Raw genomic sequence first — 14,955 nt, 5'->3', positions numbered from 1 at the left:
CTAGTTATTTTATAATTATTATTGTTTTCCTAACAGATAAAATGATTGACTAGTTCTTATAAATTCTTAAATGTTCATTTGAACAAATAATCGACTAATTTATTTGGTTATGACATGTGCTAGATTCAATGGAGGAAATAATAAGCTGCGAGAAATAACAAGCATAAGCTAGCAATCAACTTGGAAAAAAGGACCGCATTCCAAATTCGGACATCTCAGATTAATGGACATACGAAGAGCATCTATCACAAAGTGAAAAAATGGCAGACACCAGCTCGGATACCAATTACCTTTTTTTTTTCAAATTACGAGCTAATTTGTTTGTCTAGATTTTCATTCAAAGCAACCTCAAGTCTAGTACCGAACGACGCAGCTCATTGCTAGATTATTGTTTGTAAATTTGGCTCTTTTTATTTCCAATGTTCCCAGAATGCTGTGAAATGGAAAAGGCAAAAGTAGGACTTGCAGACCGTCACTTCAAATGTAGGGAATAGTTGAAGATATCTGAATTAAATTGGTAGCTTCTGCAGCAATCAGGTTGTTTTCTGAACCACATTGGAAGAGAAACCTGACCTAAACAATTATTTCTGTGCATTGTTTAAATCAAACCATCAACTTTGACAGTATATTACAGCGAAGTTTTTATCCCAAACTAGATGGGATCAGTTACATGAATCCTTTTGCACCATTCCCGCACAATCATATCAGATTATCATCTGTATCCTGGTAATGATGTGGTTGACATTTCACTGCCTATATAAATAAGGTTTTTTTTTTAAAACGCGCACAAAATGTATACCTTAAATGGGCATTTTCATTACAATTGCATACCTTATATTCATAATGCAGCATTTGATGAGTGCAGTACATACCTCATAATTCACCCAGCTGAGGAGAAATTTTGGAGTCTGTACTACAAAAGGGACTGTTTTTCACAAAATTGGCCATTCATAATCTTACAACTGGGCCTCCTTGGTAGGGTAGCTGATCATTTGCAGCCACATACAAAACTGTCCCTGTCAAAATCCAGTTAAGCTTTTGCTTGGGATTTAAGATTTCTTTGAACCTTATCAAATATTGGATTTTCCACTAATTCCTTAGCAGAAGGCCTCCGGATGGGATCAGGATCGACCATGACCTGATAGAATTACCAAACTATCAGATCAAAAAAGCCATGCAATTTAAAGATTTTTTTTAATGGAAAAAGTTTATTGATATTTCATAAAAATAGTATACTTGATACATGATGAAAGAACAAGATTCATCTGCAACAAAATGCTTTCCAACAAAATAGTATACTTGAAGTATATAAATTGCTTCAAGCAGGTTTAGGTTATTACAAGGAACAGCTACTTAATGGGACAACGAATTTTGTTTGTCACCTTAAGAAATTCAAAAAAGGCTACTAACATGTTATTTTGTTAGTGCTCCACATACAGTTCCAGCAAACTATAGTACACAGGGACAATTCTAACCAATGAAATAAGATAGAGCAGGAAGTGCAGGTAAGAGAACATTCTGAACTAAGAAATTGAGCAAAACTGGATGTTTTTCTTATAAGATGCTGCCTTGAAGACAGCTTAGACCCATTTCCATAAAAATCAACAAGCACAAGGGCAATTTGACCTGCCTCGCTGAATATCCAACCCAACAAGTCTGGAAAGGACCCAATTTTTAGGGCACAAACTGGTTTATGATCCCCAACCCAAACTTGCACACTTAACTTGATACGAACCAAATCAGGTCTAAATTTAGCCTTAAAATGTTTGCTAACTAGTTTTGCGAGATCGGACATATCTCTCAAACCGTACATAAAAACGAGTTGAAATTTTATAAGGAGATACTAGACACATGGAACTAAATTTTGGTAAATTTTCAGGTCAAATGGAGTTTGAGAACATATTATTTTAGATGGTCGAAGTTACTAGACAAATCTTGTCAAATCTATCACTAAACCTTTGTGTACTGTTTAGGACATATTTGGAGCTACGGGTGGAATTTTTTGTGATTCAAGTTAGTTTGGAAACTAGATATCTCAAACTTTCCAACCATTTATGGTAAGCCCAGCAATTCATCCACACAGGAGAGAACGACGTGTTTAAAATAAGGACTGAAAATCTATCAAAAATATACGAAAATTGAAAATTTGGGTCGTTATCTACTTTGTTAGGAATTGCTTAACCACGTAATTAAAAGATTCACATCAGTTGATATTAGAGCTAGGTTTCAAAAATTAGATTATATCTTTTATTTTTTTCTTTTTAGTTTCAGCTTTCTTAGGTTTAGTTGTCTTTGATTTGGTTTTCAATTATTTTGTGTCTAAAGTTTAGTAGTTTGCATCTAGGGTTCCTTAAAAAAAAAGGTTTTATTTTATTTTGTTGTTGTCTCAAAATATATCAGTAGCATAAAGAGTTTAAAAAAAAATGTCCAAAAATCATTTTTGTCGAATCTGCCACAGAACACAAACAAGAGAGAATTTGGACCAAACCAAATCAGAAAATTCTCAAATTTTACATACTAGTTCTAGGAGTCCTAATTGCACCCCATATAAAATTTGATCTCATTTGAAAATCATTTGCTATAGTAACCAAGATCAGGATCAAAACTTGTCGCAACAAGTTTGATTCGTATCAGAAGGGGATCTCGAGTCAAATAAATTCAGAAAATTCTCAAATTGTATATATTGGGTTTTAAGGTTCTAATCTCACCCCATATAAACTTTAAGATCATTTAGAGTTCTTTTGCCATAGAAACTAAATTCGAGATTAAAACTTATTATAACAGATCTAATTCGCGTTAGTAATTCAAACTTGTTTTATTATTGTTATTTTTCAATTATAACAATATAATAACATCATAATTGATATATTTAGGTGTCAATTAAGAAAAAAATTATAGAACCTTTGCATCTTTTTTTCTTTCACGTCTTTAAAAACATCCATTTTTCAAAAAACAATCACTTGTTACTCGCGAAATTATAATCGTAGTTTTGTCTTTGCTTGTTTTCATATTTTTCTTGCTTTTTGAGCCATATACACATATTTGGATATATTGCTAGAGTTGTTATATTTGGTGTTGATTTTAATTTCACAAGAGTCAAAGAAAGGTGAGGCGAGAGGAAAAAAATGTAGCGAACATATTTGAGTGAAAAACCTATATTTAAGTGAAACAAGAGAGTGTAAACACATGAGGGAGTGGATGAGGAATATATATTTCTTGTTGACTAATCGATTTTCAGATTCAAAGATGTCTAAGGCAAACAACAACATGGAACTACATAAAGGAGATAGTGAAATTATAATTCGGTTACGTATTATGAATCAGTGGATGGATCAAATAACCAATGAATTTGGAGATAGATTGGATAGGTTGGAGAGGCAGCGTGTTAATGATCATGATATGGTTCAAATTAGGCCTGAGCGAAAAGAATTTAATGTTAGGAGGGCTGTTATGCGAGTTAACACTAATGTGGATACGTTTGTAGCTGATAATACGAACATGAGTAATGTTGATTTTGAAGATGTGTCCGTGAGACATGAGGAACGTTTTGGACACCAGCAAAATTGTTAATTTGTAAGGAAAAGATATGGTAATAATTTTGGGTATATGGGTAATTATAGATACCAAGACCATAATGTTGAGTTAGGTGAAAATTTGAGTACAATTAAGCTAAAAATACCGGCTTTTCAGGGTAAGAATGATCATGAAGTTTATTTAAAGTAAGAGAAGGTATAGTGGATTTTTTAGTGTCACAATTATCTAGAGCCCAAGAAAGTCAAGTTTGTTGTAATTGTTTTTACTGACTATGTCATTGTGTAATGAGATCAATTAGTGACAAACCACATAAGAAATTATGAAAGGCAAATTGATATTTGGGATGAGATGAAATTCCTTATGAGGAGAAGATTTGTGTCTAGCCACTATCATAAACAATTGTATCAAAAGTTGCAAAATTTGAGTCAAGGTACAAAGAATGTTGATAAGTACTTCAAGGAAATGAAACTTGCTATGATTCGAGCTAATGTTAAGGAGGATAAGGAGGCTATTATGTCTAGATTCATGAATGGCCTTAATCATAATATAGCTTATATTGTGGAATTGCATCATTATGTGGAGTTAGAAGAGATGGTGCATTTAGCCATGAAAATGGAGAAATAGCTTAAACAAAAGGGTACCATTCAGCAAAGTCAACCATTAAGCCCTTTAAAACCTTAGAAACCCAATTGGAAGGCTAACACTGGAGTGGTCCATCACAACAGAATGAGGAGGGCAAGGTCAAATACCCTAAAGAGAAGAAAGACATCTCAGTCGTTGTTAAAGGTAACAATGTTACTCCTACTTCTCGTAATCATGGGTTTTGGTCATGTTGCTTCATAATATCTAAACAAAAGAGTCATGGTTATAAAAGCTAATAATGAGGTTGAAACTGGTGGGGAGGATGAAGAGGAGAAGATGCCACCATTGGAGGATGTTGATGATGTTTGTCTTGAGTATCTGGTTGAGGGAGAGGCACTTGTGGTGAGAAGAGCAATAAATATGCATGTCAAAGTGGATGATTTGGAAGGTCAGAAGGCGAACATATTCCATATGAGATACCATGTTCATAATAAGATATGTAGCTTAATTATAGATAGTGGTAGTTGCACTAATATCATTAGTACTGAATTGGTAAACAAGTTGAATTTGCACACTATCAAACATCTCATACCTTATAAATTACAGTGGTTGAATAATGGCAGTGAAGTGAAAGTGAATAAGCATGTTTTGGTTGCTTTTTTTATTGGTAAATATTGTGATGAAATGTTATGTGATGTTGTGCCAATGCAAGTTAGTCACTTATTGCTTGGTAAATCATGGCAGTATGATAGGAGAGTTATGCATGATGAATTAAAAACTTATAACTCTTGTATCTTTAACACCGAAGCAATTATATGAAGAGCAATTGAAATTGAAAAAGTAGAAGATAGTTGAGAAGGATAACTTATCAAGAGGACCTTCTTTGCTAACAAGGTTCTTCTTGATTTTAATGATGATGTTATTCTTCGGCTTGGCACTGATTTGTTTACCTTAGAAGATGTTTTCTATGATACAAATTCAAGGTTGAATATTTTTAAAGGGGAGGAAGATACAAACCAAGTCAAGTATGAATTTGACCTTAAAATATCTATTGACCAGATTTGCGAGATTGAGCATATCTCTCAAATCATATATTGAAATGAGCTGAAATTTTACAGGGAGATACTAGACACATGAAACTAAATTTTGGTAAATTTTCAGGTCAAATGTAGTTTGGGAACATATTACTTCAAAGGGTCAAAGTTACTAGACAAATCTTGTCAAATCTGTCAGACTAGACCTTAATGTATTGTTTGGGACATATCTGAAGCTAAAAGTGGAATTTTTCTGAGATTCAAATTAGTCTACAAACTAGATATCTCAAGCTTTCCAACTATATATGGCAGGCCCAGTAATTCATCCAGACAAGAAAGAACGATGTGTTTAAAGTCAGGACTGAAAATCTGTCAAGAATGTACGAAAATTGAAGATTTGAGTTTGTTCCAATGGAGGAATTTTGGCATGAAAACTTTGTTTTTATTATCCTATTTTATTTATTTATTTATTTTTAAATAATTATTTTTAATTTGAGTTTGTTCCAACCTTTTAGACATTGTTTTGGAGTTTATTTCATTATTTGACTTATGTTTATTGATTACTAGTTTAAACTCATTAGCTTGCAACCCAAAAAGGATTTATTAGGGTTAGTAGAGGAGACTATATTATGTTTTTTAAGCTACAAATTTCAGCAGCAAGTTGAGAAATAAATGTGAGTTTTCTTTTTTATTTATTTGTGGCAAAACAATCTTTTTTTGTAATGACAAAGATCATACACTAACTTATCAAAAATTAACTAACTTCGTATCATCATTCGCATACTTCGGGTTTTTAGATACAAGATTATCTCTGGATCCAAGTCTTTTTCCAACACCTTTGGTTCTTAGATACAGGATTATCTCTGGTTTAAGGTTCTATCAAATCTGATTTTCAGCTTTTTGGGTTATCTATTTTGTTGGGAATTGCTTGACCATCAAGAGATTTGCATCATGACTAATACAATTGTAATTTTAATTTTTGTGCATAAATTACCAATTTATTACTATAGCTTATTTCACATAAATTTTATAAGCCTCATGATGGTTCAAATAAATCCTGATCTGCTGAAGGACAGGGCAGAAAGCCAGGATGGACCACGAGTAGAGAAGACAAGAAAATAGCATGCGATACCTTTAGTAAGTTTTGAAGTTGCAACGAATGACCAGGAAGGAGGGGCAGTTTTCCCTCCCTAAGGTTCATAAACTGGTATCCTGATTGTGGCAAAGTTGACCCCCTAATAAGCTCATAAATAGCTGCTCCCAAGGAAAAGATGTCAACTTTGTCAAGATAATTGTAGTTCTCATTCAGGATCTCTTGAGGCATATAACGTGCATCACCCTCTTCAACTGGTAGACTCTGGTCAAGAAGAGTTGCACATCCAAAATCACCAAGCTTATAAACTCCATTCTTGACATAAATATTATCAGGTTTCACATCTAGGTGAGCTATTCCTCTCTCATGAATAAACCGCAATGCCTTTGCAATCTGTAAAAGTTCTGGTGTAAGTAATAGCATATGAAATTTGCTGACATTTTTAGAAAAAGTTAATTTGTTACAATGCATATGTCACCACTGAGAATTATCCAGTTCATATGAAGCTTTGAGTTTTATATGGTCCACGGAAAATCTTCACCTGAAACAAGACTTGCATTGCTTCTCCCTCTGTTAAGGATTTGGAAGATCTATTGACAGATAAGCTGCAATCACAGAGTTCCATCTGAATGTAGAGTTGCTCATTTTCAAACCAAGAAGAGTAGTATCCAACAATGTTCTCATGACATCCTACAGATATAAGACCGTTAAACCAACTAGGAAAATTTTCTTTCATGCCACGGCAAGCAGAAGTACAAAAGGCTCGGAAAATAGTACTAAACTAACCTAAAGCTGCTAGAGCTTGAACCTCCATCAATGCTTTCCTCCTGTAAAATGTAAACAGCACAGCATAAATATGTTGGTTGAACAAATGATTTTGGAATCTTAAAAACATGAAGAAACTACCTTTCTGCCTCCTGATGCAACTGCCTTGTGCTATGCTTCACCGCATACAAGCAACCATCGATTCTTTTCAGAACTTTGAAAGCACAACTGAAGTTCCCAGTTCCAATTTGCTTTAAGGGGAAGCAATGTACTAAAAGTAAGCACAAGAAATGAAACATAGTGATTTGAACAAGAACAGAGCTTTTAGAATCTGGATACATACCTGGATCTCGTGAAAATCTATGTGATAGCGTGATAGGCCATCTCCATGGACAAATGCAGGCAAAAATTCTGTAGATTGTAGCATAAAGTAACTAAATTATTCGAAATGACCTTTATCTGGAGCAAAATTTTGAATTTTTAAAATTTATACAAAAAATAATGGATACACAATTTTAGGAGTCCCAATACAATCATGTTCACTGATAACTAACAAGGATGCACCTGCGCATTTTGATCTCTGATTGCCAAATGGATCTATACCCACTTCTGAAGCATCCATTAAATATGGGTTCTTGATGCAAGGAGGGGGCATGACCCGACAGCGTAAATAAACAGCAGATTGTGATACATAATTTTGAGGCTTCTTTATTTCAGCAGTTGATGTTTTCTCAATCATCATTTCCTCTGAATTGATGTTATCTTTCCCAATATCCACAATTTGTTGCTGGTCCGGCAATGTAGGGCTAAGAGGATGAACTGGGGATAGCACAAAAGAGAAGCAATATAAAACCCATCAAGCTTTACTGGTCAAGAATTCCGCACAATTTTAAAACCCATCTTACCCTGTCGAAGCTTTTTTATTTTGGCAGTGTTCACTTTCTCCGGTGATTTGGGGCACTGAATGTTTTCCTGTGGTAAATCAAACAAAAAGTTGGAAAAATCATTTTCAATCCACAGCATGTATCAATCAGTACAACACTGCTTAAAGCATCACCTTGTTGCAATCAGAACTGCAAAGTAGATTTTGATTGTCTGGTGTGATATAATCTGGAGTGCTGCATTTACAACAAGAATTGTAAGGGGAAAAAACAACAGATTATAACTTCAAATACTTGCAGAATGCATATATAAATTCATCGACGCCGAAAAGGGATTGCATTTCAAATAAATTAAATTAATAATATAACTACTCGTCCAGTTTTCGGACAAAACCCTAATTAAAACCCATTATAAAAAAAATTATTATTAAATTCATATTCATCTATTGTCCAAATAAAGAAACACAAATTACCAGAAGAAATCCTGGCTGAGGATGAAATCTCTTTCATCAACATCCTCGGCAACCAGCCGAGGATCGGTTAGTTCGGAGTCCAAAAGGTTCTGGAATCGAGACGATGATGCTGCGGAGGTGGAAGAGGATGATTGGATTTGGTGGTGCTGACCTTGTTGCAAGTGACTTACTAACGGGCGCTTCATTTTGGCGGTGCTGCCACTATCCCTCCTCCTATTACTCTTCCTGTAGCTTCTCTTTGTTAGGGTATTCCTCTTCATCGACTCTCACTCTCTCGTTCCGTGGCTCTTGAGTCTCTTCGGCTTCTCTCTCTCTCTCTCTCTCTCTCTCTCTCTCTCTCTCTCTCTCTCTCTCTTGCTTGTTTTGTGAGAAAAATCGGATTTGTATTTTTTTTTTTTTGGTTAGATTTTTGGAAAATCAAAATGGCGCGGGAGGCTTCTACTTTTGCAGGGATCAGGTGAGGGACGGACTACTTTATGACGGAAGTGTGATTGATTTAACTGGTTGAATTATTGATAAGATCTGATGTTAGACCTTTGAATCAGGGATCTACGGTATGATGATTAGTTAGAGAGATGCTTATGTTGCATCAGCGTACCAGGGAAGTGTTTCCTCTAGTGGGGGTGGGGGACAGAAAAGCGCGCTTTTACAGAATTGTTTTGTTTCTTTTCTGGACGTATAATAACCCAACCATTTTGTACACGATGGGTTTTCTCGGAGTGTATATTTTTTTAGGTTAAATTTCAATATACCGCCTAAGGTTAATGTGTAAAACAATGTTATATAAAACAAATTTTCAAAACAAGAACTCCCAAATGCTTTGATATTTTTTTGAGATCATAGTAACTTTATAAAAAATAAATGAAAATTAATTATAAAAACTAATTTTTAATTAATTTAAATTAACCTATCAAATATATAATTGGGTAATTGATTTAACAAAATTTGATAACTTTATTTTATAAAAATTAGTTTTTATTTAATATGCAAATAACTATTAAAACCCATGCAATAATATCACAACTAAAAAAAAAATCAAACATAGAAATTTAGAGATTGTCGCGCGTGAATTACATTACAAAAAATAATTAAAAATAAGCATGATGGATTGGATGATTGGATGATGGGTGAGGTAAATTTCTTCAATATCACACCCACCGGGGCCGCGGAGTAAGATTTGGACTTGATGGTGATCGATGATGTTGGGCCAGGCCCAAAAACTGAAGATGCAACACTTAAAAAAGACTCCCGTCAACAAGAAAAGAAACGAGGTTCACTTGTCGCTTGTTAATTAGCCACCCTGAAAATGTGGCGGCAAAATTCTTTCCCGGTAGCGGCAAGAGACTCTGAAGTTCTTCGCACGTTCTGTTTCATTTTTCTGTTTTAGCGAGTAATATTATTCCTTTAGATAATTGCTCCTTTTTTTTTCAGGGAAAATCGGATTCTGATCATAGCATTTCTGGTAATTTCAGCTACATTTGCATAATTAAATCTAGTTATATTTTTTTAGGGTTTTTCATTGATTTTATTTGGCCACAATTTAACAGACGAGGAAGATTTTGACGGAGATTTGAGAGAAAATTGTGTTTCTTTGACTGGGAATACACTGAAAGAGGTTACTTTATTTACTTCCCTTTTTAACTACTGCAATGAGTGCAAGTTTTACTCTTAAATCAGTGATCAAGTTCTTATCATTTCTTTTTTAAAAAAAAAAAATAGGAAGGATGGGAACTTCAGTCACGACTGGATATCCTTCGAGGTATCTTTTCAATTTTTGCATATGATTTCTAAGAACATGCTGTGCTGACATTGTATTTTTTTTTTTTTTTTTTTTTTGTAAATTTCTCGTGCAATGTGTTAGATTAGAAAAGCTAGTCAGTTACTGCTCGCTATCTCTGATGATTTTGAATCCAATTTTTTTTTTCCATGACTATTCTCCCCGTGCGTGCAGGTATGAATGCGCAAAGTTGTGGAAATAGAATTAGCAATTTAGCGCGTGAGGCATGTGTAATGAGATATCCTTTGTAGCTCTCCTTTTCTAGTCTGTTTGGAATATATTAAAAACTAATGCGATGATGTTGCCATGATCAGAAGCAAACAAGTTTCAAAATCGACGATGAGCTCGAGATGCCTGATTTCCCTAATGAGGGTACTTTCTTTTTCTCCCCTAGAAAAGGATCTGCACATAACTCTATAGATGAAGTCGATTGTGATGACGAGGTACTTTGTGCATTTCTTCCCATTACTCCTTCCTTTTTTTAGTGGTCATCATCATCATTATTTTGCGAAATATGTTGGAACAGGATAAATATGCATTGTTGGAATATTCAATTATGTCTAGCGACACAAAGTCTGATAAAGGTAATAATCTTCGAGGTTTTGGAAGGGAGAAGCAAGCTGAAGCATGCACATGGTCCCTGGTGAATAAAGAGGCTGAGACACTAATCAATTTGAATGAGAACGCACTCTCTTCCCATTCTGCTTATTCTAAAGGAAACAAATCTCATAAAGGTATTCTCTCATTCGAAGTAGTGCTGTATCTACATCTCTCTTGAGATTGGTGGAGTGCCTTCTTATTCAAAAACTATAGGTGAATTCAGCCCTTCTATATTTGTTTGTGTTGGGAGACAGATCGAAGACCGAGATGGATTGGCAATGAACCAAACTAAGAAATGAACAAAAGCCTACGTAGAATAAACAATATGCGTGGTTTGACCTTTGACACATATTCACATGAAACTGTAAATAAAGTACCAATTACACCTCTCAGTGAGCTTTCCTATTTGGGTTTCTCGCACTCAGCAACCATTATTGAACATCATAGGAAAGGAAAATGCTAAGCCTACAAACACTTGATACCAAACTTGCACAAGAAGTGACTCGGCATGCAGCCCAGCCATGTTCTATCTGTTATTGCTGGGTGATGGAAATAAGATGGAGAACCCAACCATGATATTAGTGAGACATGGCTGGGACAAGGAAAAAAGTTGAAGTTCAGAGACAGTTTTTCATTGAGTTGACTCAATTAACTCGCACATCAGTTTTAGCTCTGTTTTTCTTTTCAGAACCCTCACTTTTGTGGCTAGCCATCCTGACAAGCCAGCTCAGCTTGTAAGGAAAGTTTCTAAGCATTATTCATGAGTATAGCAGCAATCTGTAGGAAATTCCCAGCTTGTGCATGTTGAGTTGCTAAGGAAGATGACTACTTGCTTATAAACCTTGAGTATGCTGCATCATGTATGCTTGGGTTACGGACTAGATCTGTTTTTCTTTTTTGTTTTATTTATAATTGGTGAGCTGGAGCTGTATTGTTTAACTTAATTTTCTGGCAGCCAAGTTGTTCAGTCTGCTGCTTTATGTGGCTTTGTACAAGGATGATGCCTTAGTTCCTCAACTGTGAGTACCTTCATGACCTGCAGGTATCAGAGGCAAAGCCAAGCCAAAATTTGCTTTCCATTTTCAGTCACACAAAGATGGACTTTATCAACCTTTTATTTCTAAAGATAAAAATCCTATCACATTCAAGGTTGATGATGGGCCTGAAAGATCGGAAACAATTGAGAATAAAAATCTTGAAAATTTAAGTCCTGTGTTTCATGAGGAATTTTTTGGAGAAAATGCGAACCTGTCAGAGATTGAGCCTGTGGAAGCTGAAGCTCTTGGCAATGGCTTTGTTGACCATTCAATGGCTGAAATTTTAGATGGCCTTCAGGATAAGAATATTCATCCAAGGGGAAATTCTAAATGGGTTAGCATTCTTCTCTGAACTTTAAATTTGCTTTCATATACAGTTCTCTTTTCTGAGTTTGATGAAGTATAAACTGCAGTATAGCAGAACAAAATCAAGAAGGGGACAGATAGTCATGAAGAGAAGTATGTCTTTATTGGGAGATAGAATCATTGATGATGAAGACCAACCTGAGCTGATGGCTAGTGGATCATCTAGTGATGACGAGGTATTACTTGGTTGTCACTAGTTTATGATGGTTCGTGTTAAAATCATCAATGGCATCTGTACATTTGAACTTCACAGACCAATCATCAGAACATAAACCTTGCTGACCTGGAGATGAAGAAGCGAACTATCGCGGATCGCTTTCAGGAAGCTTTAGCTGCTACCTCTGTGAGTGATGATGGGGTCATTTCCGCAGCAGCTAAACCATCAGGGTAAAGGATAGAACTAGTTTCTTTCTGTTACTAGGCATGCTTTTGGTGATTGATTAAGTGAAGTCTAATAGCAGTTCTAAATCAAGTATACTTCTTCTCCGCCAAATTCTGCAGTGTTGGTTTGTTTGGGAAGTTGCAGCAGGTCATGCAGACTGAAAAGGAAAGAGATTCTGAGTTTCTGAAAACGCTACAGATGGGAGCAAGCCCAAATAGTAAAAGCCTTATGATCATACACTCCTTTCATTCATAAAGCATTTCTTTAAAGTGGCTTGCATAAAACACTTTTATATGGACAAATGATATAAAGAGGCTTGTTATTTGTCCATGTATCCACCACTAATCTTTGGCACTTGTGTGATACAGGTGAACCATGCTCCATAGTTGCAAAGATCCTGTCCAGATGCTTTGATGCAAAGCTGATAGTTTGTCATTGCACTTTTGGTGAGAATATAAAGGTTGTGTTAAATTTCAGACCATGTTTCATATGGATTTTTTCAACTACTTCAGACCTAGATGGCAGTGAAAATGTATGAACAGGCTTGATGTTGTTAAATACTAAGTTGCTTGTTGATGTTATCTTTTCTTTTGGAAGTTTTGGTGCTGAGTGCCAATTTCTCATCAACACCATGTGGATCATTCAATCTGAACTGAGTCTGACTATTGTGGTGTCCAAATCATCTTCTAATCCTTAAATTCTCTCTTTATCTCCGCACCCCACTTTGAAATACTGACACTAATCACAGAGCAATATGTGCTTCTAACATCAAATCTCTACTCAAGCTTGCTCACATGTTTATGCTTCTGTAAAATGAAAACAAAAGGTGCATATCTATTTCTGCAGGATTCCCAGTCACCAGAGAGCTCCAAAACATTTGTTGATAGACGAAGGATTAGGATGGTTATTTTTAGTCCAAGAGTTTGCAGCAATGTTGACCTTGATTTAGGGAACTTGATTTGTATTTACCCTCCCTGGTATGTACATATCTTTTACAGAGACAACAACTCTGATTTATTTCATTTGCTGAATCTTAGCTGCTCAGAGAATGAACTAAATTTCCCTTACATAGAATCTGTTGGAAACTCTACTGCATAAGTGCTCTAGATGGAGATTGCAATAGCAATTGAATTGATGTGATTTTTATGCATTTTGGGTGTATGTGCTGATTAATTGACATGGTTTGTCTCCCTTTTAATCTTTTCTTTTCCTTTGTTTCTTAGTTTGATAAATATTCATTCCATTTTCAATCAATGATTTTGATGGTTGAACTGTTGTGGACAGGAAGGAGGTTCAAGTAATCGGGAGTGATGAATTTGTTATTCTAACAACATATTTCTCCCACGTTTCAGCGTGATCTGTTCAGGCTCAGGGAGCAGGAGATGAGTATCTGTATTATTCTCGTGGTAGAATAACCTGTTTGGTTGCACTTTTTTGTATGCATTCATGCTCTCCATCCAACTGACTAGGAGGAGGAATACATATGGTGTTAACCCAATTTTTTATCCTCTATTTTGTTCCTTTAATTGATGCATAAGATACCTGTGCAAGTTGGCTCTTGATGTTTAGAAATCTATTCAGATAAATACCCTTCCCAAATTTTGTAGAGCGCCCCCCCCCCCCCCCCCCAGCACTGTTAAATTGTAGGCACGGGGATCATATATCGCCACCTTCTATTGTTAGAACTTTGAATTGGAATTTGTCACCCTGAGGTAGCATTATCCATGTAATACGCGTATTGTGAAATGGTTTAGTTTCTATTTTTGCTATTAAAGATTTAATAGTTATTGCTCCCTTGGTAGATAGAAAAAAGAATTTTTTTACTGCTCAAACTATAGATCATTTTCTGAGCAATTAATGTTGTTCTATTTACCTAAGCAGCTTTGTGAGAATAAGTTCTTTCACCTGATCTTAGCAACTTTCTGGCTTCTTTGCTATTCAAGTTTTTTTATAAAAAAAAAGTTATGAATTTAGAGTGGAGTATATTGTGCAATATTATCTAAAACAATGCAAAGAAAGCTGATGTTAAATCACCCTAACCCGTCCCAAATCATATGATAAGGCTAAGTGGGCAATGAATGCGTTGACTTAATTATGATAGCTCAAAACATTGACTTCACTCTCAACAAGTCAAAAAAAGGTTCCTCCCTGCATATGTCAATAATCATAATTTAGCTTGTTGATAGGAGTGTTGGGTGGGTTATTGATAGGGCACCCAGTGAGTGAGGGGGCAGCTGCGTAAATGATTGAAAATGCGATAAAAATTAGATATAATTTAATTATGCACAAATTTTATTTATAAAAACTAGTTTGTTTGTTTTTTTTTTCACTTTTTAATATATTTTTTTGAGTTCCATATACAAATTTCAATATTTACTGTATTTTTTAAAAGACTAAGAGTATATTTAGAATTGTGACAATGATTATGATT

At 35.1% G+C, this 14,955-nt stretch overlaps 2 protein-coding genes across 10 annotated transcripts; one reads left to right on the top strand and one right to left on the bottom strand.

The window, feature by feature from the left end:
* Positions 1-569: 569 nt before the first annotated feature.
* On the bottom strand, positions 570-8,815 carry LOC133691587 (wee1-like protein kinase). Of its 2 annotated transcripts, XR_009841713.1 has the most exons (11): positions 8,363-8,815; positions 8,066-8,126; positions 7,914-7,980; positions 7,573-7,827; positions 7,352-7,419; positions 7,150-7,259; positions 7,030-7,070; positions 6,785-6,933; positions 6,283-6,636; positions 873-1,138; positions 570-753 (listed from the first exon to the last, which is right to left on the bottom strand). XR_009841713.1 is itself a non-coding variant. In XM_062112155.1 (10 exons), the coding sequence occupies exons 1-10, from the start codon at positions 8,620-8,622 to the stop codon at positions 1,031-1,033; spliced, it is 1,473 nt and encodes a 490-aa protein (XP_061968139.1). In that variant the 5' UTR covers positions 8,623-8,815; the 3' UTR covers positions 570-1,030. The 2 variants fall into 2 exon arrangements, 1 of the variants encoding a protein (XP_061968139.1); XM_062112155.1 differs by having other exon boundaries at positions 570-1,138.
* An 800-nt stretch (positions 8,816-9,615) lies between these two features.
* On the top strand, positions 9,616-14,298 carry LOC133691228 (uncharacterized). 8 transcript variants are annotated; one of them, XR_009841618.1, is made up of 14 exons: positions 9,616-9,692; positions 9,794-9,824; positions 9,910-9,977; positions 10,082-10,121; positions 10,314-10,369; positions 10,454-10,582; positions 10,666-10,873; positions 11,782-12,110; positions 12,190-12,318; positions 12,396-12,529; positions 12,644-12,741; positions 12,893-12,970; positions 13,371-13,501; positions 13,813-14,298. XR_009841618.1 is itself a non-coding variant. In XM_062111643.1 (14 exons), exons 1-14 carry the CDS (start codon positions 9,669-9,671, stop codon positions 13,879-13,881), a joined length of 1,536 nt encoding a protein of 511 aa, XP_061967627.1. In that variant the 5' UTR covers positions 9,616-9,668; the 3' UTR covers positions 13,882-14,298. The 8 variants fall into 8 exon arrangements, 6 of the variants coding, with proteins under 6 accessions (XP_061967627.1, XP_061967628.1, XP_061967626.1 ...); XR_009841617.1 differs by having other exon boundaries at positions 13,809-14,298; XM_062111643.1 differs by having other exon boundaries at positions 10,314-10,363; positions 12,893-12,984; positions 13,809-14,298.
* Positions 14,299-14,955: the final 657 nt, after the last annotated feature.

This window comes from Populus nigra, chromosome 4, assembly GCF_951802175.1.
Source record: "Populus nigra chromosome 4, ddPopNigr1.1, whole genome shotgun sequence".
In the NCBI taxonomy this organism is placed as follows: domain Eukaryota; kingdom Viridiplantae; phylum Streptophyta; class Magnoliopsida; order Malpighiales; family Salicaceae; genus Populus; species Populus nigra.
This window is presented reverse-complemented; position numbering and strand designations above follow the sequence as displayed.

Excerpts from the sequence above, each read along its gene's own strand:
- LOC133691587 (XM_062112155.1), bottom strand. The coding sequence starts at position 8,622 with ATGAAGAGGAATACCCTAACAAAGAGAAGCTACAGGAAGAGTAATAGG. Across the intron at positions 7,828-7,913 it reads AATAAAAAAGCTTCGACAGG|TTCATCCTCTTAGCCCTACA; the intron begins GTAAGATGGGTT and ends TGCTATCCCCAG. Across the intron at positions 6,934-7,029 it reads TCAAGCTCTAGCAGCTTTAG|GATGTCATGAGAACATTGTT; the intron begins GTTAGTTTAGTA and ends TTATATCTGTAG.
- LOC133691228 (XM_062111642.1), top strand. The coding sequence starts at position 9,669 with ATGTGGCGGCAAAATTCTTTCCCG. Across the intron at positions 12,319-12,395 it reads GATCATCTAGTGATGACGAG|ACCAATCATCAGAACATAAA; the intron begins GTATTACTTGGT and ends TGAACTTCACAG. Across the intron at positions 12,985-13,370 it reads CTTTTGGTGAGAATATAAAG|GATTCCCAGTCACCAGAGAG; the intron begins GTTGTGTTAAAT and ends CTATTTCTGCAG.